The sequence below is a fragment of the Aulostomus chinensis genome, chromosome 24 (genome assembly GCF_037954235.1).
Source record: "Aulostomus chinensis isolate RoL2024-O1b breed Wild chromosome 24, RoL_Achi_v1.0, whole genome shotgun sequence".
In the NCBI taxonomy this organism is placed as follows: domain Eukaryota; kingdom Metazoa; phylum Chordata; class Actinopteri; order Syngnathiformes; family Aulostomidae; genus Aulostomus; species Aulostomus chinensis.
In genome coordinates this window covers 8541906-8569419 of record NC_141343.1, presented here as the reverse complement: position 1 = coordinate 8569419, position 27514 = coordinate 8541906, and the positions used below count along the sequence as shown (strand labels likewise).

The 27514-nt window shown below is 43.1% G+C and overlaps 1 protein-coding gene across 4 annotated transcripts in view; it reads left to right on the top strand.

Annotated features, from left to right (window-relative positions):
- Positions 1-27514, top strand: part of LOC147238631 (adhesion G protein-coupled receptor L3) — a 332737-nt gene that overhangs the window by 256736 nt on the left and 48487 nt on the right. For all 4 annotated transcript variants that reach the window (XM_086197913.1, XM_086197912.1, XM_086197911.1 and 1 more), the window contains 4 exons: positions 10363-10546; positions 16921-17043; positions 19376-19581; positions 24705-24881. In XM_086197913.1, coding sequence (XP_086054039.1) covers positions 10363-10546; positions 16921-17043; positions 19376-19581; positions 24705-24881 — 690 coding nt within the window. The remainder of the gene's footprint in view (positions 1-10362; positions 10547-16920; positions 17044-19375; positions 19582-24704; positions 24882-27514) is intronic.

Genomic DNA, 27514 nt, shown 5'->3' with positions numbered 1-27514 from the left:
GTTTTTTTTTTTAAGAATAAAAACGGGGAAAAGTGTGCTTGTGGAGTTTGAGGAGAACGTTCAAACGGCGACTGAACTTGTTGTGGCGTGGTGCCTGGACACATTCTGGTTTTGTCATGAACAAGGAAAAGAGTGGCTTGACTCATCTTTTCAGTGGAGAGAGCGGACACATTCAGGTCCACTCCGGCTCGTTTCGTCAAGCGAAAATGGGTCATGTATGTAGTTGCCTACGACTGTTGGGCCTGATTATTTTGGCACTTTCTGATGCTGAGCTGTACTCATGGAGTATTCCAGTATTAGTCAGACTCGACCCCCGTGCACCTCAGACAATGTACTGTCTATCCAGAGGGCATCAAAAGTCCAGGATGCCCCTTTTGAGTTGGCAAAGCCCACTGCTTTTAAAGCAAAACACACAAGCTCTTTCAGGAAATACACTGACTGTCCATTATTTTTAGAGGTAGACAGAGCAGAGAATACCCTTCTCTTCTCTCTGTGTGCGTTACAGAGCTCCAGACCTCCACCATGTGGCTGACTGCTAGTTAGCTGCAGTGATGCTAGCAGTGGGACAGCAGAGCAAGCTGTCTCAAAAGTCAATCTATCCACTTTAATCTGGTCTTTACATGCATCGAAAGAGCAAGGACTGGGCCTTTTAGACGGCTCTGTCGACTGTCCCACTGCTAGCGTTGCGTTCAGCGCTGCTAAGCTAACTGGCAGTTAGCCGCCAAAGGAAAATGTTTATTTCCTTGTTCATCGTTTTTAGCGACAGACAAGGAGCATAGCTCACATAAAAAAGGTGTCGGTCTTAAGTTTATAAACCTGTTACCTCATAAAAAGCTGGATGCATCCTCAGCTCGGAAACTCATATATTTCAATCGTTGATCGGGTCGCCAGTGATTTTTTTTTTAATAAAAAAGATAAACGTACGAGGACAATTTAGTCTTTCTGTGAATGTTGAGTTGCATATTTGTGCAAATTCAGGTTATTTGTGCTTTGGTCTGCATTCATGCTTTCACACTGAGGTGAAGGCGCAGAGGATATATTTTGAGCTTTACTGTACACAACTCAGCTGTGCATGTCCTCCTCCATTGTGTCCCCCCCCCCTCACGGTTTGACAAATTCAAACAACAGCGAAGTGCTTTCACTTGACGAAGCGGAATAACAGAGCAACATCTGTGGCCTTAGGTAAACACAGGCATCGACCGCACGCACCGCCAGGCTGCGAGGGATTGTCATTGACTAGGGAAATTGGGCAATGATTTCTCCAGCAGGGCCCTGGTGGTTGACATAAGTGGGATTAGAAGAGGAATATAAGAGAGCAGCACCTGGCTCTGCTAGCCCTAAGACCCTGTATGATGCCGAAAAGAGAAATTGATGGTACTCAGGGGGAAGCAGATAGTGTGAGTGCAGGTGCGGTTGTGGCAAAGTGAGTTTAAGTGGTAAACAAGAGCAACTTAAACTGCAGCCAGATCATTTCCTCTTCTTCTTCTTCTTCTTTTGCAGTTTATATCCCATATCTCGTAGCAAATCTCCCTCCCTTCGATCAAACGCTGATTAATGGTGACTTCTTTGTTTCGGATTGTTCGTGACAAAGTCACTTCTGCTGTGTGTCATTGCCAGTTTAATCCCACAGAGCACGATGTGGCTTTGATTGAGCAACAAAGCGCAATGATCAGCTCCCCATGTTCGACACCCCCCCACACCCCCCCTCCACAGGAACACTTCTTTGTTGTGCCCTTTTGATTTTGAACAAATATGATAGAAAATGGCGGCCTGCCTGCCTGCCGTGCCCCGTGTCATATCAATGGCAGTGTGTTCACAGGCAGTGACGTTAGGGTTCTCCACTTATTGTGATTATGTCCGCCTGTGTCGCGCCGAGCCGGTCACACTTCCATTTGTTTCGCTTTAGACGCCGTGGGATTCCCCCCCCCCAAAAAAAAAGACCCGAAATAATATCTCCCGCTTTAACAGTGAAATGAAATTCCAGGATACGGGGAGGATATGAGGCTCCAACTCCTCATTAAAATCACTCCTTTTTTTTTTTTTTTTTTTTACTTGCCAAGATGACCAGGGGGAGTGTCACTGCGCGGGATGACCTGAGAGCAGGCGGGGGAGTCCGAGTCCTTGTTCACAAATGTAACGAGATGGTAAAATTTCCCTGCTAGTCAATTTGTTGGAAGATGAAGATCCTCATAAACAGAAACCTCATCGGGCCCACGGAGCCTTGCCTTGAATAATCTGTGAGCAAGGAGAGAAAAGTGGAACCCATCGGAATTTCTTTTATAATCAGTTCACGCAGGACGTGAGCGCACACCCTCGGAGCAGATGCCGAGGTAACGGCAGGTTTGATCTAAAGGGGGATTTGGGAGGGGGAAAAAAGACAAACAAAGCCGCTGTTACTGTGATTATTTTGAAAGCAATACCATTGGCAGAATCGGAAGTAGTTGTCATTGGTGCGTCATTGTTGACGTCGCGGTTGGAAAAAAAGAAAAGAAAAGAGAAATCACTTTGTTTTCAAAATATTTATTTCAAACTTTACAAAAAAAAATAGAAACAAGTGAATGGAGTAGTAGAGGAGTAGGAGGAACTCGAAACTTCCTTATTCTGACCTTTTCTCCACTCTTGAACTGCTTGTCATCTCCTCCACTTCTGTGCGATATACTATTACATACTTATACTTTTGATGTACTGTCAACTTTTTTGATACTATGCTTTTTTTGTTTCTATACGTATGAACACACATGCGCATTACTTTATTCTACAACTGTTATAAATATGAATATATTCGTCTACATTATGCTTTTTTTCTTTTCCAATATTCTAAATATGTCATTCTATGCATACACATATGTACAGTAAGTAGTATGAAAGTACATATCTTAAAATACAGTATTACACATACACTACCTATGATACTCAATGACAAAATACAAGTGAGTACAGCGACATACCCAAACGCGTACCTACTGTACTTCCGTATGTACTCACTAATTACAAAAGGAAAAGTAATCGAGTCAATAAAAATGTAAATGGTCATGAGTGGAAATACCCGGTGATTGCCGAAGCCGTTCTTCATCCCTCCACCTCGTGAAAATCAAACAGGAAAAGTCCAGGTTCTTGAACGGCGCGTGTTGTGAGCAGCGCTCCGTTCAATAAAACTGATCTTACTTTTACTGCGAGGTACTTACTTTAATAGGCATGGCAGGAATTTGCCAAATCCATCATCACGTGTCCCCGTGGGATTTCTTTATGACCAGAAGTACTGTTATCAAGTGTTTATGCCCCCCCCCCCTCTTTTTTTTTCGGCGCCACGTCTCACAATCGCCGCTAATTGGCAGTTGGTGCCGTCACACATCAGAAAGGTAGCGATGTGCTAACGATAGCAAGGGGGCCGCTGCCGGTGAGATATTACGTAAGAACAAAAGAGGAGGCCAAGTTGCAAACGGTTGAAGAGGAAAGGCCGAACATTCCTTTGGCCTCCGAGACGCGCCTGATAGCGTTTGTCATGTCTACACATCGAGTGTTTTATTCATGAATATTTCAGACTACTTTTCCCAACTGCTTGATTTTTAGCTCAGAGGTTAAAGCTAAAAAAAACCTGATGAGTAGAACTTATGGAAAAGATAAAAATGATAACAAGAAATATTCTTGTTAAACGTGAAATTACGGACAAATGGGTTGTTTTTTTCACTACAAAAACCAAAGAACTGCCAAGTACATTTGTGTCAAAAAATTGTCTATACCCTGTAAAACAATACTGTACATTACAGCGTAAAAAAAGTTAGCATCCTGATTGCTACGAAGTTTGTTTGTTTTACAGCTTTACAAAAGTGCCTCATCTCATCTCCGTCAACTTAAAATCCAAAGTGAATCGAGCTTTTGAAGTAAAAACGTAGGGGTTTTGTTAATTACAGCGATATGAAACAGAAGAAGTACCACCTCAGTCGGATTAAAGTCATTTCAAAAACTCATACAGAGAGAATTTTGCTGCAGAGGTTATTTAGCATAACACATGGAAAAAAAATCTTTTTTTTTTTTTTTTTGCTTCTTCAAGTTAGATGTTCTGCCAGTTCAGTCAGCTGAATAGGAGGTCATTATCATAAAAAAAGCAAGCTCCATTCTAATCGTACTTCTTACCTGCTTCTGTCTTACGTTACGAGAATTTGTTTTCTCTTACTTCAAGCTCCAAAAACAGATTCTGCAGAGTAAATAAACGCTTTCGTCTCCCTGTGTTTGAGATCCACCAAGGCATTAAATTCATGCACATACATAATCGTACAGTTGTAGCATTTAATTTAAGACATAAACACTAAAAGTGGATTTAACTCTGTCTCTGGCGCGCGCACACATGCACATACAACCACCCACTTGTTCGAGAGCAAGAGGGAAGAATTCATGAAATATTAAATAAGAGGGTTACAGAGATTCTCTAAGAAAATACATGTTTAGTTGTTTTTTTAGTTTGAAAAAGAAAAGAGGCAAGAAAAAGAGAAGCAGAACTGATGCTCCACCTGTGTCGAGAGACTGCTCCTCAGGTATAAGAGGACACAGAGAACAAGATATCCCACCTTGTTGCCCCCCCCCCCACACACACACACACAGACACACACCCCACAACCGCATTTTCAGATGAGCCTTCAACCTCAGCGAGTGAAAAACAAGTGAGAGGAAACCAACTGGTGAACACCAAGGGGAGGGGCATCGGAGAAATGAGCTGCGCGCACACACACACACACACACACACACACACACACACACACACACACACACACGCCCAAGTGAGCCAGGAAGCAAAAGAACGGAGATCAGCCTCAGCCAGAATCAATTTCCCCGACCTGGAGTTCATTTCATCAATCAGCACACAGATAGAAACGCACACACGGCGGGCCTGCCTGGACCCGTGCCAAGTGCACGCTAATGTCTACCTGTCCCTTCCTTCCTCCTGCATTGATATAAATGGCCCGTGTGCTGCAGCGTTTCACACCCAGTCATCAACCTGGTTCCAAATGGAACATTCCAGCAGTGACTTAACGATTAGCATTTCCTCACACACCAGGAACTGGAACATCGAATGTTATTTATTAATTTATTCTAAACCACGGGGTTACATTCAGCTCAGGAAAATAAACTTTAAAAAAACAAAAACAGTGAGGGCGGGGGGGGGGGGGGTGAGAATGCGCAGCAATAGAGTGAGCTGGTACATTTGACAGATGGAGTGGCAGCGTGCTAATAGCAGTAAAATTGCAGCGACATAGCCAACATTGTATCTCTACAACTCAGCTGCACAGCACAGACCGCGATGGTGGTGCTGCTGGTGTGCTGCTTGGATGCCCCCCCACCCCTCAACCCCCCACCCCCTCGTTGCTTCTTTCCACTGAGGCTGGAAATTATGCTCTTCTCACTCTGATCTCTTGAAATTTTTGTATAACATTTTGAAAATGCAAATAACCCCCCTGTACACCCCCCCCCCCCCCCACACACACACACACATACACACACATCCTTCCACCCCCTCCCCACGGGGAAGGATTAGAAGAAACACAAATACAAACAAGCAACAGAGGTAAAGGCACAGAGGGCTGGTTTGCAAATTAATGCAACACATCCAGCATTTCTTGCCATTGAATTTTTTATTTTATTTTTTTTTAAAGAATTATTCAGAAGCAAGTTGTTGCTTTTGCTCTCCTTTTTCATCTCAGTGGATAGACTGCAGTGACCCCCGGTTTGGGAAGGTGTAAACAAATGCTAGAAGCTCGTTCCTGCAGCAAACCGGATTGAATCCCCCGAAGAATTTTGTCAAGGTTTCCCTTTCTTTTTTTTCCCTTTCTTTTCTTTTTCAGCATTTAGCTAACTCCCGTTTCTATCGAGGGGATTCACTCAGCTGAGGTGCCACGTTAGCTTAGCATATCAAAGCAGAAACTGTGCAGCGACCAAAACTACTCGTGCGTTTGTCAGGATTACCTGTAGAATTTTCCGGATGGCGATGCAAAAGATGCGGGACACGTGTGGTGGATTACACAGGTCTTTGCACTGACGGGCAACCGCATCACTCAACAGCCGCTTGTTAGCCCTGCGACCTTGCTACTTCCCGGTTAGCTCGGTTAGCTCTGATTCGTGCTGCGTTCATGTGACATCAGAAAGACAGGGCGTCTAAGTTAGGAAGTTACATAAATTGTAACGTGAGAGCAACATACGGAGAAGATGAGTTGCATCAGTGTTGAATCAGATACAGCCCCCACTTTAGTTCTTTTATTTATTATATTTATTTAAAAAACAATTTTAAAAAAAACGCAACTTACCAGTCCCAGTTGGAAATTTGTTATCCTGACTCGTCCGACGTCACACGAATGCCACTCTCAAACAACAACTAATCCTACACAGGAAGTTGTGATGCCCCTCCACAGGTTTTTCAGCGGCGAATCGAATGATGCGGGGGAGTGAGCAATAATGTCAGCAACGTGGCAATATTTTACAAATCCCGCCGATGAACAAAGAGCGTAGCCTCAGCAAGGTCATCCAACAATGATGACATCATACAATATCTACAATTCTACAATTTCTACAGTTTCATTTAGCAGACGCTTTTGTCCAAAGCGACGTACACCACAAGCAAGAATTTAGACCATCTCAGTTGTAACACGCCGATAGAAGCCAACATCGAAAGTTCTAGTATTGGAAGGAAATGCCTGCGTGCAGATCGCGTGTTTATATGCACCCTCTTAAAGAATTTGAAGGACGTGACATGCGTGTCCTCAGCGAAGAACACTCACTGCAGTGACAAACTCGGTAGTAAATAGCTGCAACATTGTTGTTGTTTTTGTTTTTTTCAATTTTCTCATATTTGTAACCTGTGTCTTGCGAGCTCAGGTAATTGTCTCATCACTCATCTGCTTTCCAACATGGAGCTAATTCACCTCTTTGTGTCACAATGTCGCTCACCGGTTGGAGTGAGCCAAACGTGACGCGCCGTGGGCGTGCGAACCACTGTGATGAATATTACGCTCCGTGGCGGCTGGGTAATCTGTCGCATGCACAGTAGCACAAGCGAGTATTAGTTTTACTGCAATTGATTGGTTGATTCTTGCCCAAAGCGCCGGTGAGAATCTCAGCATTCATTTTTATGATCCGCCCTCGTTTAAACCCCGTCGACGTCAAATTCCTGAACTATCCCGTAAGTCTGCTCTGTACTGAAGGATTATTTATTTATTTGTTTCGTATTTTAAGAAGAGCTGGAGAAAATCTTGCTTGTTTTTTTTAACAAAAGCCCCCCCCCAAAAAAAAAAAAAAGGAGGAGAAGAAGAAAAGTCAGCGCCTTGAAGAAAAAGAGCTCCTTAATTGAGAGTGAATCAACCTCTGCCTGGAGCTGAATGTCAAAAGGTGTGATTGGAGATTGGCTGCAGATAATGAATAATTACATCAAAGTTGCGAGACTGTGTGGGTGGGGTGGTGTGTGGGTGCGGGGGGGGGGGGGGGTGTGCATTTGTATGTGTGTTCACTCTTGCATCATTGCGTGTGTGTGTGTGTGTGTGTGTGTGTGTGTGTGTGTGTGATGCAGGCCATGTTTTGAATGAGCAAAAGCCAGCTGGTACTATTTGAAATTCACACCCAGCGCCAGTCAAATGCCTCCATCTCCTCTGGCTCTCACATTTACTTGAAACAATCGACACAACTTAACACTCTCAGGTCAGTGAGGGATCAATTACTTTTTTTTTTTTTGGTCCCTCAAAAGTCTTGTCAAAGTCGCTTGGGATTTCATTTGATACACTTGACTTCCCTTATTGCCTGTAGTTTCATCCCTGTAATGGTTCAGCAATATTTTTTTTTTAATAAAAAAAAAACAACTCCCCTTTTCATAATCCATTGATGTAAGCCGGGTTAAATGAATTTCTATTTGAGGAGTTCTGGGACAGACAGCACGGTGGTGCAGTGGTCAGCGCTGTCGCCTCACAGCAAGAAGGTCCCGGTTTCGAGTCCCGGCTCCAGCACGGGATCTTTCTGTGTGAGTCTGCATGTTCTCCCTGTTCCTGTGTGGGTTCTCTCTGGTACTCCAGCTTCCTCCCACAGTCCAAAGACATCAAGAGGGGACGAGGCTGATTGATACTCTAAATTGACCGTAGGTGTGGCTGTGAGTGTGAATGGTTGTCTGTCTCTATGTGTTGGTCCTGTGATGGACTGGTGACCTGTCCAGGGTGAACCCCACCTCTTGCCTGAAAGTCACTGGGATAGGCTCCACCCCCAAGACCCTTCACAGGATAGAAAATGGACGGCTCTGAGACGAGAGACACCCCCTCCCCTTCTGTTTTTTTTACATACATCCCAGCCTCCATCATCAGGGTGTCGCAAGTGTACAAACCAGCTTTTGAAGGAGAGCAAAGGGAATAAATGAAGGGGGGGGGTGGCGGCTGTGATTTTTCCAAATTTGAGCTAATTTTTGCTGATTCTCTCAGCGGAGCATGGTTACTATTATTACCAGCTCTCAAAATGATTTGTTTGACCACCTTCTGCACTTTAATAGCTTAGAAATAGCCTCTCTCTTTTTTTTTCTTTTTTTTTTTTTTCCTTTCTAGGGGCGTTTCGTCTCATTCTGCACTTCGGAGCAGCGGTAGCAGGAATGAATAGCTTTGCTTGACCAATTAGTATTCAATTCATGAATCTTGCCATTGGCATTTTTAAATCTTTAATGGGTCTTAATTTTTCATCTTGTCTTGTGAATGTTCTTGTTGCTTCCTTGCTTACTAGCTTCAGCATTATTATAGGAAGATTAAAGAACGACGTAATGGTTGTACGCTGCTGTTCACGTGCAGGACAGATGTGAGTTGTTGCAGTTGTTGCTGCCAGTATCGACTTTCGGAGCTGAAGGACTCAGTCTCATGGCTTCTGTTTCTTTTTTCTTTTTTTTGTTGTTGAAATCATCGCGGGTTCTTGTTTTGTTTTGAGTTTGTCTACATGGAAGAAGGTTTATCACAGCAGTTGGAGCCTCCAATCGTGTGAGAACTGGCTTCTAGTTTTGGCTTCGATTTATTTAGGTGATTGACACTTCCAGGAGATACAGAGATACAAAGGCAGGCTAAAAAAAATCTTAAAAAAAGGATGTGACTGCTCCTTGTCGAGCGTTGACAAGAACCTCACGATACCTATCACACGATTTTATCACAATCGATTGTGAGGCTCTATATCCATCCATCCATCCATCAATCCATCGATCCATCCATTTCAAAACAGAGCTGGAGGTAAAACGTGCTGTGTAGCACCTGGGGAGTCTCGTAATAATGAGTACATCCCATTCTTATGAGTACTCAACAGAAAAAGTCAATGGTATTGAGGGGCAGCACAGTAGTGCAGTGGTCAGCACTGTGGCCTCACAGCAAGAAGGTTCCGGGTTCGAGTCCCGGCTCCATCACAGGGTCTTTCTGTGTGAGTCTCCATGTTCTCCCTGTTCCTGTGTGGGTTCTCTCTGGTACTCCAGCTTCCTCCCACAGTCCAAAGACATCAAGAGGGGACGAGGCTGATTGATACTCTAAATTGACCGTAGGTGTGACTGTGAGTGTGAATGGTTGTCTGTCTCTATGTGTTGGTCCTGTGATGGACTGGTGACCTGTCCAGGGTGAACCCCACCTCTCACCCGAAGGCTGCTGGGATAGGCTCCACCCCCCTCCACCTGAATAGGAATAAGTGGAAGAAAATGGATGGATGGATGGTGTTGCATAATAACACAATGAATTAAAAAAAAACATGAATCAAGTGCCTATAAATCTTTGTTTTATGTTAAAAAAATCATTTATATCTCCTCATGGACATTATAGTTATCACATCGTTACCCCCCCCCCCCACACACACACACACACACACACACACCAAACAAGACACCTTATTTACTCTTAAGTCTCCACTTATAAAGGATGAATCAACAAATTGTGCTGACAACAAAAACCTAATTTAATTCATGAGTTGGTCACCTCCCTGATCTTCAGTGAGTCCACGTGCATTCACCTTCCCATCTACATCATCATAGGATGGGAACTAGAACAGTCTTGACATGTGGTTCAACAAGGACACAACACACAGAAATATGGCTACCGTAGCCTACTTGGGTCATAATATGATTTTATCATGACATGTTGGGAGAAACTGGAATCTTCATCCAGTATTGGGGGGAACAGTTGTGATGTACGGCTGTATCATAGGTCCGTGCTTGTAGATTTCTTGAATAGGATCATGAAATGTACGAAAGGGTCCGTAAGATCAAGGAAACTTCTTGGGTACGACTCTCCACATCTGCCCTTACCTCATCCCTCATGTCAAACATCAGCTTGTCCAGCTCAGCTTCTTTTCCCTAAATCGATGATCTGTATCCCATCCTCCCAGGCCATGGTGGAGACGGTCAACAACCTCCTCCAGCCGCAGGCACAGGCGGCGTGGAGGGAACTGAGCACGGGCGAGCAGCTGAGGGCCGCCACCATGCTGCTAGACACGGTGGAGCAAGGGGCCTTCGTCCTTGCCGACAACCTGCTGAAGACCGACATCGTGCAGGAAAACACAGACAACATCCGTGAGTAGAAATACCTCGAGATCGGCGGCGTAAGAGAGGGTAAGGTTTCTGGAGCTCTGGGGGGGGAATTCAATCATGTTATGAAAACTCAGGGACAGAAGTAGAATATTAAGAAAAATGTTGACATGAATGACTCGTGGTAAAAACAGGCACTCGTTAAAATGGGACAAAACATGAAGCACGTACAGACAAGTGGCAAACGCAGTTCGTTCCACTGATGCCCGTGTTAACGTGTTCAAAACGAAACACACAAAATTCAAGCTGAATGTGACCTCGTCGTGTTCGGAATCAGGACGTTTTTACTGCTTTGAAAATCAAACAACTGGAAAATTCGGTGTAGTGAAGTGAGTTGACTTCACGTGTGCAAGAACATAGCACATCAAAGCCAGCAGATCAAAGCCAGCATTACGTCGGTTGGGATTTGGATTCATGACTTTGTGTATCAAACGTCATTTTGTGGTCACGCGATGTGTCGTACGGCATTGATATTCACTGCTGCCCATCGAGAGGGAACTTTTCCTTCACTCTTTGTTTTCACGACAGAAACGGCCATGAATTTCCTGTTTTAAACGCATTCGATTTCTTTTCTTTTTTTTAAGCGTCCATGTTGTTCCCACGTGTCTGAAAGCTCGCGCACGCAACAAAATTGGAATAACAACTTCCCAATTTGGAAACTGCGGCATCATGTACAGCCAAGAACAACAACAACAACAAAAAATCCTCCGATTTGTGGTAAATGAAATAATCTGTTAATGCAATCAACAAAATTGGATCATCCTGGGCACAGAATATTTTTTTTAGGGGTTGGGCTCTTCGAATCACTCGTGCTCTCTATTTATATTCCATTTCTATGCTACGTTTATTAGATTTCTGCACGTGCCAAGATTTTGTGTCCTGCGCGGGAAAGGGAACAATCCGATTGAAGGAAGAAAAAAAAGAAACAACTTGTGCAAGTGCTTTTTTTTGTTGTTATTGTTTTTTGTTTTTTTTTGTTTTTGTTTACCCGTAAACAGACATGTTCAGAGTTGCACCACTTTTCTCTCTGGGTGCCGGGAACGGATTCTTAGCTCAGCTGGAAGCTCATTAATTATGATATTTACACAAAGAGAAGTTTCATTTAAAGAGCCTGTTTACACCTCCTCAGCTTGTGCTTCTCTCATGTGTGATTGCTTCATTGGTTGTGCCAGTTCCACTGCGGGGGGGGGGTTACAAACTCACCATCCAGTTTATTGATCAGGGGTGCTCTGGTGTCGACAGAAGAGCTCTTGAAGACGTGTGAAGGTCACTGGATTAGCGCTCTCTCTCTCCCCCGTGGAAGGGGAAGTTTGGCAGCGAGGCTCGTGGCTCTACGGCGGTCGGCTATAAATTGACAATTATCTCAAATGATTGTGTTTACGTTTGTGTCGATTATTAGCCGGAATTTACCACTCGTCCGGACTGATGGAGGATCAGCGCTCATTATGTAGAGATGGAGCAGGAGCAGGAAATGGAATTTTCTGTCAACATTTTCCCAAGCGGCGCTTTACAAAACTGGACACATCCATCGTTGAGAAGTGTAATTTTGAAATCTGTACTTTGAATCATTCATAAAAGCATAAAATAAAATGACCCTTTTTTTTTTCTTTTTCTTTTTTGCAGAGGCTGTGGAAATTAAGAAAAAAAAACATATTTATTGCCCTCTTCTCTCAACAAGTTTTTTTGTTGTTGTTGTTTTTAATTCCCTGCTCCCATAGCAACCTAAAAATATAGGTCGTCTGGCTTGAAAGGAAGCAAGGAGAATTAATAAAGCAGATTTTATTGTATCTGGCACACAATTCATCTGGGTATTAAGAAGATTCTGGGCTCGTTTGGAAGGTGAATGAGCCTGCACAACTCGAGGGAGATTTTACAGCGCGTCGCGGTATTCTAGTTAATTATGTGCTGGTGACATGTTTACTAGGCCTTATCTCTCTGTTTGCTTGGTTTTTAGTTTTTTAGTTTTTTTTGCTTTTTTTTTTTTTTTTTTCCCAGCCAGTTGGCGTTGCCATCTCCTGCAATCCCTCACGCCATGCAGGGTAGTTAAATGAGGACAAGAAGGCCCATTTAAACATCGGTAATTACTGCAGCAGCTAATTATTGATCCCCCACACTGAATTACGCGTGAAGTGAAGGGTTCCTGTGCGAGCGCGCGCGTGGTGACACGTTCTCGATGTCGCATGGAACTGATTTTCTTGCTTTCAAAAGAAGAAATTAAAAAAAAAAAACAACAACAACAGCATGTTCCAATTTTAGTTTCAAGCTGATAATGAGATCCATCTTCCTTGCTTTCACAGGATCAGGATATTTCCTCGTCCATTGTGTCTGTGTTTGTGTTTACTCATCACAGTGCATGTGGCTCGTCTAGAGCTTTGTCTGCACGAGTGTGCCTTGCTCTCCGCGTGATAATCTTATGAACAGATTTCTGCCGATTAGCGTGTTATTTAAACCAGCTTTGAAGGTATAGCCTTTGGGTCCAACAACTACTATGGCATCAAAGAAATTCCCTGAAGCACATAGTAAGCTCTTTTACACAGCCACACAGGGAATGGAGAGAGGGAGAAGGAGGAAAAATGCGTCCTTTATTCTACAGGCAGGCATGGAATCCAGGGAATTGTGAGCTATCTTGGGTATTGTCTTAACTAAGTTGAATAGGAATGTATCACCCAAACCCCCCTGGCCTTAGCAAAAGCACAAGAGAATGGTAATACAAAGGTTGTTGTTTTTTTGTTTTTTTTCCCTTTTCTTTTTTAAGAGATTATATAGGAAGCCTCTGTTCGAGAACAGTCACAAAGGGGAGGATTGAATGTGGCCGTGCCGTAGCTTTAGTGGGGGCTAACCTTCATCAAAGTGAGAGGTGTCATAGTCCGCTGACATCAGACCATCCGCTGAATGCCTTGGCGGGATCAGTGAAGTCGTTAAGGCTGTGCTTCAGTTTCACATTCGCCAGTCCTGAACAAACAAGCGACAGGATGTCGCCTAAGGAGGGAGAAAGAGAACCGAGAGACCTTACAATCATCTCAAGATCGCCTCATTCCGTGGTCATTCCACGGCGGTTGGTACCAACAAACACCCGAATTAGCAGTGGGCCACGTTCACAGTACGATGCAGAGTGTCGCCCCTCAGCAAGAAGGTTCCGGGTTCAGGCGTGAACGTTCTTTGCTGGGTTTCCGGCTTCTTCCCGCGTATCGAAAACATGCAGGTCAGGTTAATTTGAGACTCTTAGCTGCTGTTGCAGGTGTGAGTACAGATGTTTTTTTTGTTTTTTGTCTCTGTTTGTTATGATGGACTGGTGAGTTGCCCGAGGTGGACAGACTCCTGCCCGCTGTGACCCTCAACAGGAAAATTGGTCTCGACAAAGGACCGACGGAACCTGGGCCACGATCATTTTCGAATAAAAGGATATTTCTCGGCAGATACTCACAACATCCATCGAGTAAAGGATGTTGCTCGTCTTAGCATTGCCGATGGCAAGTCGGTTAGGTTCCTTTTTTTTTTTTTCTTTTTTTGTCGGTGTGGCATTCAAAGGTCGTGCCTCTTCGAGATCGTTTTGAAAGTCGGGTCCAACCCCGACATCAAACCCACAATGTTCCCCTTTCATTGTTTTCTCCTCAGTGTTGCTTGAGCTTGGTATATTTCTCGCAGAACCTGCAGAGCCGCAACAACCGATCAATGAATTCATTGGGGGGTGGGGACTGATTTCCAAGTAATCACGTCATTGATTCAGTGTTTTTATTTTAGCAAACCTGTCAGACGCGCTCGAATATCCGGATTGGAGCTGCTTTAATGTCACTGACGACAGAAAATGTGAAGTTTGGACTGTTGGAGGAGCGGAGGAAGCAGTGCCAGCATCGTCACTTTTCGCCCTGTTTGACTGTGATGAGCATTTTTCTGATCTTCTTGACGTCTTGTTGATGAAACGATTGATTGATTCATCGCGATGATAATCATTAATTGCAGCCTGACACATCTGTACAGAGCCTTACGGTGTAGAAGTGTCTTCTACCTTCAAACAAGTAGTAAAACTTACTTTCCTTCTTGGAGTTTTGCAGTTTTGCAGCGTCCTTTCTGTATTCATGCCATGAATGAGTGGATTCCTCTCGGTGCACCGTGAGTTAATGTGACATTTAGGAATGGCTCGACTTCACACAGGTCAGCGGTACTTGAGATTAAAGCACACTCCACTGCTTTAATAAACGGAATTGTATAATATCACAATAACTTTGATGGGATGAGCCTTTTTTTTTTTTTTTTTTCCCTGCGCAGCCAGGCTCCTATCAGCAGCTCATTTTCCTCTGCTGTATGACGGCGGAGGCTTTGAACCATAAATTAGGAGCTGGCTTCAGACACAACAGCTGTTGAGCTGCCGCAGAAGCTGACTCGTCTTCCCTTCGCTGGTGTTTATCTTCTGCTTTATCTCTCTCTCTCTCTCTCTCTCTCTCTCTCACACATTCTCTCAACACTCCTGCAAGAAAAAAAAAATAGATTCCTTGAAATGACAGCAGAAAGAAAGCAGAAGACAGCTTTTGTTTTTACACTTTAAGAGGGAACGCTGTGACTTGAACCTCGATCGTCACTTGATTAGGAAGCCTATGGTGAGACGCTAACCTGCCATGCACACTGGAGGCAGACGTTCAAAGCGGCAAGTCAAGGCAGAATGTCGGTGCTCTTTAGAAATGCACTGATTAATAAAATCTGATTTTACAAGAGGCTTTTGAATCAGAGAAGTGATTAGAGTTTGAAGTTTACATATCCTTGCCGTTGTAGGTGGGAAGCCTTTGCTAAATTATAATTAGTCCTGACATGTTTTTGTTTTGTTTGTTTTTTAAATGCCAAATCTACCTTTTATGAAAAAAAAAAAAATTAAAGTAGCCTTTTCACTTTATCAATCGAATTCTCAGGTAATGTGGAATGGCAGGCAGTAATGGAAAAGATGATTTTTTTAATATATATATATTTCATCAAAAGACAGGAGCCAGCGATAAAGTCCCGTGTCGGATGCTATCAATCCTATTTGCTAAATGTAACTACCCTGGGATTTTCTCAGAGCAAGTGTATCATTGCTAACACACCTTTGAAATTCAACATCCAAAACACACAGCGCTACACTCAGAAAACGCAGCACTTGCCCATCAATGTGGCGGCACGTTGGACACAGCTGCTGGTCTGGGTCCCGGTGGTGCAGTGTTTTCATGTGATGCTGTGTACGCGTCTCCATGAAGACCTTTTTATGACCGCACTTATTTTTGATTTTGTGGCTTGTTCTTGTCTCTCCAGACCCATAACTTTTAAATTCCTAGTTCTTTTCCTTCTCGTTATTTATGTCCCACGATACACCTTGTGGTGCAGCGGATGGTTCGGGTTTTATCCTCAGACAATCTCACCCATGTGACCCAGCTCGCGGGGTGGGGGGCGGGGGGGGGGGGTAGTCAGGCCCCAGATTATGTCTATGCCTCATCCCTCTTTCCCCAGAGACAATGGGAAGTCTTTTCAATGGCTTCCAATATGATCTTGATGGGTCTTTGTCTTTGCAGCCTAGAGATCCATAAGAGTCCAAGAACCAGTTGTGGCCCTGCGAACCCCTTCGACCGCTCGACAGCGGTCATTACCAGCGCAGCATATTTTGCTCTCTATCCCGTGCCTTTTTTGTCCAATCTCGCCACGGGACAGTTAAACCCACCGAGTTTAGTTGCCATGGACATTCAAACCATGTCTTCTGTGAGAAGGGAAGTCAAGATGGTGTCCGGGAACTTCAGTTGTCTTCCCAGATCAACCAGTAGCTGTCAATATGTTTCCGTTGCGACGGCGCACCTTGTCGGACGATGCCACCTGCGAGATCCGAAAGAAACTGATTTTGTTGTTTTCTACATCGACACCACTGAAAGTGAGCAACTTAAGGTTCTTTTTTTAATACTTATTTTGCATTTGAAAAAAAAAAATCACCAATACTTAAAAAGTAAACTTTTCGCCCAAAAAAACAAAATGTTCCAACAACACGCGTGTCTTCGATTTATGAAGTGATCCACAGGTTGTGCATCTTGTGCGTGAACCAACTCTTGACAAAACTCTTGCTCTGTGGGGACATTTTGACTTGTGAGGAAGTTTGGGCTGATCTACGTGACCTCAGAGGGGTTTTTGAAGGTCAAACCTTGATTTAAGGGTTGGGGTTAGAATTAGGTCAGGGTTAGGCTTCGGCATTTATTTTTGATTGACACAGGAAGTTTTAGGAATGCCAGTATACCCAAGCTAAAGCTGTGGATGTGCATCCATTGAATGTGACTGTGGTTTGATGTCCATGAGGCTTTTGTAACCTCAAAATCGATTTCTCAGTGTCTCGCTTGTGTTCGATGCTTTTGCAGAATTGGAGGTGGCAAGAATGAGCACCGATGGAAATTTGCCAGATTTAAAATTCCCACAAACGGGAGGGCAAGGGAACTCGATCCACCTGTCCGCTAACACACTGAAGCAGCACGGAAGAAATGGTGAGTTGAAAACCCTCGGAACCTGCCCGTATTCACTTGGCGAATTGCAATGGTTTGTGCTTAAAAATTAATAGGACAGAAATACTTGAATTTCCTCTCAAGCTCTTTGGCATACTACTGTAATAAATGATGCCCTCTGGTTCTTATCCCTTTTCCATGTCTGGATGTCACATTACTTAGGGCAACATGGCAGTTCCACTCCAGATGCTTTGGAATCTCTTTCAATTTGCTGCCCACATTTTTTTTTTTTTTTTTTTTTATTATAGTTGAACCTCATCTAAAGCACCAGCATCAGTCTTCAAATAGTTCTTTACACTGAAGTGTTGGCTCTTAAACTGCAAATGAGACAGATAGAAACAATGCATCGCTCTCTTCGGAGACGACGTAGTCTCATTTTTAGTCTTTATTATCAACCCATGCAAATCAGAATAGACTCAAGCTGCGCCCGCTGCCTCTCAGCTGGATGACTCAGTCCACGTCCAGCCATGCCCAGGTGGATCATTATAGCAGGATGGTGGATATTTCCCCGTCATCTCCTGCTATAGGACCCAAATTGTTTTCTTTTCATCTGAGTGAGTGATCTCGGTCTCGGCGGGAGGTGACTTCCTTTCATATCGGTGCTCAAAAGTGAGACTGCAGGAGGGGAGACAGAAAGAGAGAGAGAGAAAGATGTGTGTATGGGAGCGAAAGAGAGGAGGAAATGATTAACAAAATACTTTCCTTTGACAGAGCCAATAGAATGGTGGGAAGCTCAATTTTTGGATGCTGAAATGAAATAAAGTGTTTGTTGATGCAAGAAAGGTTTTTCCTGTTTTGGCAAATGTAACACTGCTATTGTTAAATTTTACTGCTTACAGTTTCTGATTGCTTTGTTACTACAGCTTCAGGCCCTTCTGTTCTTTTTTGCCATTCTGCTTCTTTTTCTTCTTCTTTGTCTTCTTCCAACTAGGAAATCTGCCATCCCATACCTTAAAATTGACTCCACCTCAGGGTAGTACTTTTCCAAACTTCCTCAACTGGAATTGTCGGGTAACAGTTCTGGTGGCTCTGCTACTAAACTTATCTCTATAAACAGATTCTGTATGTAAATACAGAAATTGTTGCCAAGGGCGAAGATGTCGGCACACAGGGAAGCTTCTGGTTCCTGTTTGGCGAGCAGCGGTCAGAACAGCAAGCCTTGGACCAGTTATCCGCCGGCTACGCCGGAACCCTGACGTACTGGCTCTTCTTCCCAGAGGCTAAGCCGTAAAGCAGAGCCGATGGGTTACCAGGCGGATTCATCACTAATCAATAATACATGTCATCGCTTTTTCAATTTGTGCCAATTTTTTTTCAACATTAAAAATCCTGACATATTTTTGATTGATCAAGATTGGAGCGCGCAATACATCAAAATGTTTCATTGTGAATGCTGTCATCGGATACCTAATTAAATACGTCTTTGATATTTATGAAAAACAGAGGACCGAATTTTGAGTGATCATAAACATGATAATAATTTTGAATTCTATCAACAGCGAAACGATTGAATCAATCACATCAGAGCATCGGTTCGTTGCCTTCAAGGAGGATTCTCTGTGTTGTCTAAATTTAAGTACAGAAATTCTAAGAAATTTGTCGTGAAATTTTGACACGAATCTGCATTCACGTGCCATGCTGGAGATGCCTGAATCACGGTGTGAAGCCGTTTTTTTTTTTTGGGATCCCTCACTTGGCAGGAAGCACAGCAAGATCGTGACTGGCCTTTGGTGTCTTTGAGTTCAAGACAAGGTTATGCAAAGAAATGTGATGTGTGAATTTGAAACATAGAATATCAAGGATACTTTTACACAACCTCTCCTTCTTTCTGCTCAAGATGTTCTGTCCGCACGCTTCTCTGTAGGTTAATGTAGCTTAGCTGTTAGCCTTCATCCGTAGACTGCTCGTTTCCCATTTTCCAAACGTGTTGCAGTTACTGTCGCCCTCCAGTTTGCCTTCTCCTCCTCTCCACCTCCGTGTTTGAGATCGGCTCCTGACTTTCGATTCAGTACTGAGCTTCCGACTGGTGGCAGTGTGGGGAAGGATCCAAATGGTTTTTTTCTCATGGATTGAAGACATCAACTGGCCCTATCCAAGACTTCTTGGATAAAATGGAAGGCTGGCATCACTCTAGATGCTGAATCTCAGCCCAGATTCCGAAAATCTCCTCCATAGCCTTCCAAGAAAACCAGAGGACATTACAGGGGCGAACCAATGTGATGTTAAACAGTCACAGATGTTCAGGTGTCAGTGCATTGTTGGACAAATGGCTCCTTCTTTATTCACACAACAAACCACCTTTGTCCCCTGGCAGGTGAGATCCGGATCGCCTTCGTCCTCTATAAACACATCGGCGTGTACCTTTCAACAGAGAACGCCAGCATGAAGCTGGGCAGCGAAGCCATGGCGACCAATTACTCCGTCATCGTCAACTCACCCGTTATCACGGCCGCCATCAACAAGGACGCCAATAAAGTCTACCTCTCTGACCCAGTCATTTTCACCATCAGACATCTTCAGGTAATTTCTAATTTCTAGTACTCTGTGTGTGTGTGTGTGTGTGTGTGTGTGTGTGTGTGTGTGAATCTCGATGTATTTTATTATTACTTTGATGTGACTGCCTCTGCGTTTGATGTGCATTTTTTTCCTGACAAATTTATTTCGCTTACACACTCAGAAAACACTGAACTTTCTTTTAAAGAACCCTTTCATCAGAAATTTCTATTTATCCTTGAAGTGCAGCAGAGATCATGAAAAACTCCTCGTACAGAGAGAGTTTATTTAGATTGACTTATCTCAATTCATTTAAGAGAAAAAAAAATATTGTGGAAATTTGTCGTATCATCAAACATCAATAAATTAACAGAGTACAACTTTTGTCTCCGATTCATTGAATGTTTCCTGTTGGATAATAGACGTCTAAATTCTTATTTTTTTGACAGGAGTTTTATAGTCGCATATTGACAAGTGGATTCAAACTACAAGTTGAGGCAACGATGTCTGACGTAAAATAAAATCAGAGGTACGACTGGAGAGGAAAGGGAATTTACCTTTCAGAAGATCCTCCCATTGTGTCTCGAAACACAATATGACATTGTGGCAGGAGTTCATGCCTGTGCATAACGACTCTTGTGTTTCTTTTGACACAGTAAAGTTAGGTTCCTGATACAAGCAGGAATATTAAAAACTACAGATGATTTTTGAGGGGACTGGAATTCTTCTCAGGGATTTTTCTGAAGCATTAAATGTAAAATAATCGACTTCACCAAAAAAAAAGAAAGAGAGAAGTTCTCATTTAAAGCAGTTCCAATATTGCTTTTATACTGATACTGATTTTCATACCTGGCTCCTTGTTTCCATATCTGTATGTCTGGAGTCTGTAATTTCCCATGATACTTTACAAGTTTGTTCTTTTCTGATGGAGGCATGTCTGATTGCCAAGCTCCTCCTTCCATTGGTTTGTAGTCCATTATTGTCCCGGAGTTTGTGGAAAAAATTTAACTTTTGCCGTGCCGAGTTTTTATCGATAGCACGTTAGCAAATACTAGCACGTACCAGGCTACAAGCTAGTTCAGGAACAGGCTTTTTCATTGGCTGCTGCTTCATAGGAAGTGTTGCTTGCGGATATTCCATGTACAGGCTTAAGAAATGCAGTATTTTCAGCCGTATTGACCACCGATTTGAGTAGCAGGATCCAAATATATGGAGTCACCTGGTGTGTCCCAAATTGCACACTTCCATACTGCTTACTTAAAATTTTGAGTGTACTCAACTCGAAATGGAAAAAAAGTATGGCTAGTATGTGAAAATTGAGTATGCAAAAGTACTTGGATGGCGGACTCAAATCGGTCAAGATTTTGAGTACGCGACTGTGGACACTCGCCGCACTCGTTTCATCGATAAAAATGGCAGCGGACAGCTGTGGTGAGAGTCGGTTGACAATGACTGGTATAGGGTCATCTTTACATGAAATAATAGGGAGAAGTTTGAAATTCTGTGTGGACATGGGTTTGAAAACATAAAATGACTTGTCACCAAAATGTTTTGCTGAATAGATCACTCTGATGAACTCTACATACCGTTGCATCTTCAGCCGATAGAAGGAGGACATCGCGTTGGTGGTGCCGATTGTGGCGTAACAATGCGTGATGACCGTTGATTTTGCTGTTTCACTGCTTCAAACAAGCGCTGGCAAAAGGTGGTGAAAATTAGCTGATGCTGATGCTGATGCGGTGCTGGCCGGTCACTAATAGGCGTAGAAGAAGAAGACATTGCGTCGTCATCCAGTGAGTGCGCCGCGCCGCGATTCGGGACAGCACTGCACCCTCGTGATTGAGTACATGCTTTGTGTACCCAATTTGAAAATTTGCAGGTATTTAATTAACACAAAAGACAGCGCCTTATACAGAAACAGAACATTTTTTATTGATTCAGTGACCCATAAATGGTACTACAGTGAGATTCACATGTGTTTTGACCCGAAGCGAAAGTCAACCTAAAGAGGAAAATTGTTTTTTTTTGTTTTTTTTGCAGAGCCAAAAAGAAATATCCATCTTGGCTTCATCACTGTCTACACTTGTGAAATGCGGAGGATGCCCTGTGTGCGTTTTGCAGTGTTTCCTATGTCTCCCGCTCACTTAAACGCTCCGAGTAAATGAGCGGTCTGTTGCATTAAAATCTCCCTCAGCAGTCTGTGGGAGGCAAAAAAATATTCCGGACCCGAACCTCCAGAATGATCAGCCCTGACAATGCCACCGGCTTAATCTCCTGAGCAAATATCAGTCATATTGAGCTCGCCTGGAGGCTGCTGCTTCGTCATTTCAGGGAGTCCCAACTTCTCCCTCTTGACTCCATTATCTTCTCCACACTCTGCTACCCTCGGAGTGTCGCTGTTTTGTCTATAAACAGCACCTTGGGCGATTAGCGGGGATGTTGAACAACTGTGAGAGGAGTGTAGCTGATCTCAGGTGTAAGAGAGGAAGGCCTGGATGGGGAGCAAAAAAAAAAAAAAAAAGAACCCATGGAGGAATAAAAGGATGATAGCTCATGGATGTCAAGATTAAATGGTGGGAAAATGTCAGGGGCCAGTGTCAGCACGGTTACTGCTGTGACTCACCTGCTTTAAGTGTAATTTGTAATTTGGACTGTAGATTCAGTAATTTTAACGTTGCTCTAATGTTAGGACACAAGCGTTTTTATACCCTTTCCTTGCACAGATCAAGTCATTTCAAATAAAACCCTGCCCTTTTGGAGGAGTGTGTGTGCCTGCTGCAGCTGCTGCAACAGATATTTACATGTTGAGCACATTGTGTGTACACTCGGGGCGAAACAGGTAATATTAAAATTGCGTCTGCAGTTTTTTCTTCTGCAATTAATGAACTTTGACTGAGTGGAATATTGAGATTCAATTATTGCAGTCAAACCAATTAAGCTCCCTTTTTTCTCTGGTAAACCAGCAACAACTTCCCGGCATTGCACATTCCTGGAGTAGTCGTATTTTTTTTGTTCGGGTTTGTCGAATGAAAATATTTGTAAATGCAACTTGGTTAACTCCTATGGTTCCAGGGGGGGCCTCACAGGAAATATGCGACCTGGTCACAACCTCCCCACACTCCCATGCCTGATATTGACTCATAATATGGCGGCACCGTAAAACAACGGCATGAAAATCCACCCTTTACGATGGACGATACATATTCACCATGCAGGGAGAGAGAGATTTTGCGTCAGGAGGGAAATTGGTGTTTTGGGCGCGAACACACACCTGAATTTGCAGCAGTGCTTTAGTCCTGGTCAAGACCTCCATCATCAACCGCATCGTGCTTCATATCGCCAGGTAAATCTCTCTGCGTGTCAGAAAAGATGGCGTTAATATACGTCTGTGGCGATATCCCACGCTGGAAGAAGGCGTACTACGCATGTCGTGTCAGCACAGCTGGCTACTTTCTGTTAGCCCTCTGCTAACTTAAATATGGATGAATAATCTTGCGGCGCGTACCGACTCCCCAGATGTTGGAACCAAATCGATCAAATTCCAGTCATTAAATGGAGTAATTTCAATGTGGGTGTGAGACGCTGTCATTCAGATCGCCATTGTTCCGTGACGTGTTGTAGGCATCTTGACTTGTTTCACGTTTCACCTCTCATCCAAGAGGCTTCTTCACTTCTCAAGAAAAGTGAAACAAGTCCAAATTCCCAGAGACACATCACTCAAGAGATGTATTCCCCGTGTTCCAGCCAAAACAGCAAGAGTGGAGAAGGCCACAGCTGGGACTTCTGGTTAGCCTTCTTCTAACTTGGATGTGGATAAATATTTGAATCGTGTCGCTCCAAAAGTCAAACGGATTAAATTGTGAGCGACTGGAGTCATTTCACGTGGTTGAGCAACGCTCAACACCATGTATTGACTGTGTTTTGGTTGTTGTGTTATTTAAAAGTCAAAACAGAACAGACGGGATAGCTTATAGCGCCTGTGACATCATGTTAGCAGTGTCGCTAAAACGTGTTTGGTACATCATAAAACTTGATTGTCAATCAGGAGTTTCATCTCAAGAAGCTGATGTCACCATTTCGATGGACAGAGTTTTCCGACCGTTGCCCGTTGCGCGACGTGTTGAACCAGGAAATTTTGTGTCTCAGCCAAGTAAAGGATTACAACTGACTTTCTGCTGGCATTGTTTCAGTGGTGCTGGCATTATATTTGTTGAAATTACTATGACATCATTCTCATCTCACGTACTTCTATGAGATCGGGTTGCTATTTTTCCCGTCTTCCCATAGTTAAGCCTCCAGTCAGCCATGAGGTTTTGGATCACTGGTCTTCTGGGAGGATGATGTGTCCTCTAGTTATTGTTTCGCTTCCTCGACTCCCCGCTTAATGGCACCAGTTAAAGTCATTAATGGGACAGAGGGGCATCATGTCTTCATGCTGTGGAGTATTTCACACGGGGTTGGGTGTGTGAAGGGTAAACTCAATCAGCTGCAAATTTACATTCGTAGAAGATAACCCTGATTAGACTAATTACCCTGAGAAACTGGCTCCTTGCGGTGTTAACAGTAAGAAAGCCGCTGCGTTTAACCTTGAAAACTGCAAATCAAACGCTCACCGTCGTCGTCGTCATCATGGTCATCGTCACCTTTTCTTTTAGACACAAAAAAGGGCTCGATGGAAAGGCAGGTGATGCATCTATTTATAAGCAGTTATGTTTTCTTGTGTTTTGTGGTGCAACCCAACCTTAGTGTCATGGATGACTTTTATAAAAATGGCAACTGAGACAGCAGGGGGGCGCTTGCTGTCAGCCCAGTGCAAGCAGCAGCCGTTCCCATTAAACAGCGAGGCGGTCCATTGTCATGCAGTGAAAGTTAAAATGAAAGGTCAGAAAACACAATGAAAAACAAGCGTGAGGCCGCTTTATGGTGTACAGCAGTGAAACCACCTGCTATTCACTTATAGATATGCAGTAGAAAAAGTATCATTTTGTTATTTATTCTGCAGAAAGTATAAATGGACAGGAGCGATTAACTCCACACCCCTCTGTTTCACCTGGCAAGGGGGCGCACAGTATATTTTGCTGCCATTGATTCCATTGCATCTAGTTTTACTCAGTTATTGATGTTTTTCTTTCCCTCTCTCGCTCCAACAGCAGTCAGAGGAAAACTTCAACCCTAACTGTTCCTTCTGGAGTTATTCCAAGCGGACTATGACTGGCTACTGGTCGACGCAGGATTGCCGCCTGCTAGGGACAAACAGGACACACACCACGTGCTCCTGTACGCATCTTACAAATTTTGCCGTCCTCATGGCCCATGTGGATGTCAAGGTATGCAATCTCTTTGTTGTTGTTGTTGTTGTTGTTGATTTCACAATGGACCCGTTCATTTTGAAAATGGGAAATTTACCAATTGCATTTGTAAGACATGAAATTTCATGCCGCTCCATTCCAAAATGACTGGCAGTCACGATAGTTCCAGACAGTGTAAAAGCATTGCAAATCAGAAAACATCCCTTTCATTGCCATTGAGGGTTTTATATATTTCTCTTTATTTGAAGTGTGTTTGTAAGATAACGGTTGTCTGACCTTCACAGCACTTTGTAGACTAACATTTAAGGTGCAGCTGTTCATATATTTTCCAACAATGACCCTGTCAGTGCTTTGACTGCGACTTTCTTTGACTTTAAATGTGTTGAGTTGTCCAAAAATAGGATTGGTAAGAATGAGTATATATCCAACTGATAAATTTAGCAATACCAGTATTGTTTCTATTTTTTAATGTTTTTGAGAAATGACAGTCTTGTTTTAAGAAAATCACCTCTGTAAACTGAAATGTGATCATGAGAAATAGACGGTAAAGAAACTGCAATCTTTCGAAACAAATCACTTTTATAGACTGTGAATGTTGACCAAGAGGGCCAGGGTGCAAAATCAACTAAAAATAGCGGTCTTCACACAATCATGGTAAATCAAACAATGGAGCATGAGCCAGTAAAGAGTTAGATTAGCATTAGCATCAAGAGAGAGCATGAGGCTGCCTAGCATCTCTTACAATCAGTAACATCTATCTTTTGTTTTTTTTATTGTATGTATATATAAAGGTTAGCTTTTAGCTCGAGAAGTGCTATTTGGTGTGTGTGGTTAGCTGGTTTCCTCAAACTCATTTTAATATTGTTGTGCTAAGCTGAAGGCCCACACACCAAGTGGCACCAAACCAAATATGTGTCCATATTCGATTAAACATTTAAAGCACTCCTTTAAAATGGCATGTGTTAACTAATAACACGCTAAAGATTGTTTTTAACCGCGTTGCATCTTTTCATTTTGTTCACAAAGCCTTGTTTTTAGTTTGAATGGTCGTGCATGTATTTGGCTAGCTGGTTTTCCCTGCTGCTCGTCCTGTTCTTGGCGAAGCGACTATTCATTGATGATTCATACTTTTATGTTTACATTGTTTGCTTCCTTCAGAATTGCCCCCCCTCCCCATTTTCATTTTTATTTAACACTCAAGAGCTTAAGGAAAGTGCACTTTTACACACATTATATCTTTTTTGTTTTCACTTTTAGTGTGTTTGGCTCGCGGGTTTCCCCTACTGCTCATTTTGTGCTAAGTTAGCATAGCTGCCATAAACAGGAGTGCCTCAATCCAAATTTGCATATCGACGTGACTAAATATCAAGTATCTCCTTGTGAACTTAGAACACGCGAGTGATTAAAGGACAAATATTGGAAAGGAATAAATAAGCATACAAGATTTGTGTTTACACTTAAGCCAGGGCCTCAGCTTTGTATATTTATGCGTGAATGTGTTTGCGTTTATTAATTTATGAATCTTTATAAAGGCAGTGGCAAGAGAAAAACATGTACCCTTTTTTCCCACATTGTTTTCTGTCATTGCACCATTTGTTTATCTGCCTCCAGCATTGCCACATAAGACAGTAAAATAAGTGCAGTTTGTGATGCTGTGAGCGGTGGAATGGAGGAAACAGATTCACATGGGTGCTAATGGAAGTCGTTGATAAGATGACAAAAAAACAGTCCAGTAATAAAACGTGCCAATTTTCCGCTGATATTTGTTATAATTCATTCAGGTGCTGAGTTCTCAGAAAGGTGTAAAAGTAAGGAAATGGTGGTTAGAATGTGAGAAAAGGAAAAATGGTGTGATTTAGAGGAGGAGGGGGTAGGTCAGGGAGGTTGTTTCTCCCCTCTGAGGCTGACAGATGGCTTAATTATTTTTTCAGAGGATGTTTAAGGAGCTGGTTGCTAACGGAGCAGAATACATCTTGGTATTTGGTGTGACATCTGTCTCTCCAGAGCCTGGCGTTGGAAGGGAAGAAGAAACAACAACAACATAGCACTTGTGGATGAAATCACTCGAACTTCCTCTCTCTTTTGCGGCGCAAAATCAAAGATTTCGATGTTTATTTTAATTCTCACACAAGTCAAGGGCCGTCACGAGTTACTCTTTTTTTTTCTTTTCTTTTTTTTGGTCACCCCAGCAGCATTGCTTTTGGTCCACATAAACTCTCTCTCGCAGCGTTGAAGCCAATTCTGGAAAAGAGAAGGGAGCTACGAAGAATAGGAGCCTTCACACGATGAAAGCAAAGCAGCAAAATGAAATAAAAGATGGTGGGGGGTTTGGGGGGGACAAGCAAAAGCACATTTAGCCAAGCAGATCTCTAGCTTTTTAGAAATCCTGGCTTGCTTGTGGCTCTGCATTCAACACGGAAGAAGTGGACAGTAGTTACGTCCCACTTGTGAACAACTGATGGGGGGGAGGGGGGTCTCTTTTTTTTAACCTTTCTTTATTCCTTACCTTTTCCACTTTGATGCAATAAAAGGCAGCTTGTTGGAAGGTGCCACTGAATGAGAGATACAGAGGCTTTTTATTTGACAAACTGTCACTGTGTTTTATCAGTAAATGGAGGGAGAGTGGGAGTGTGTGCGCCGCAGACAGGGAG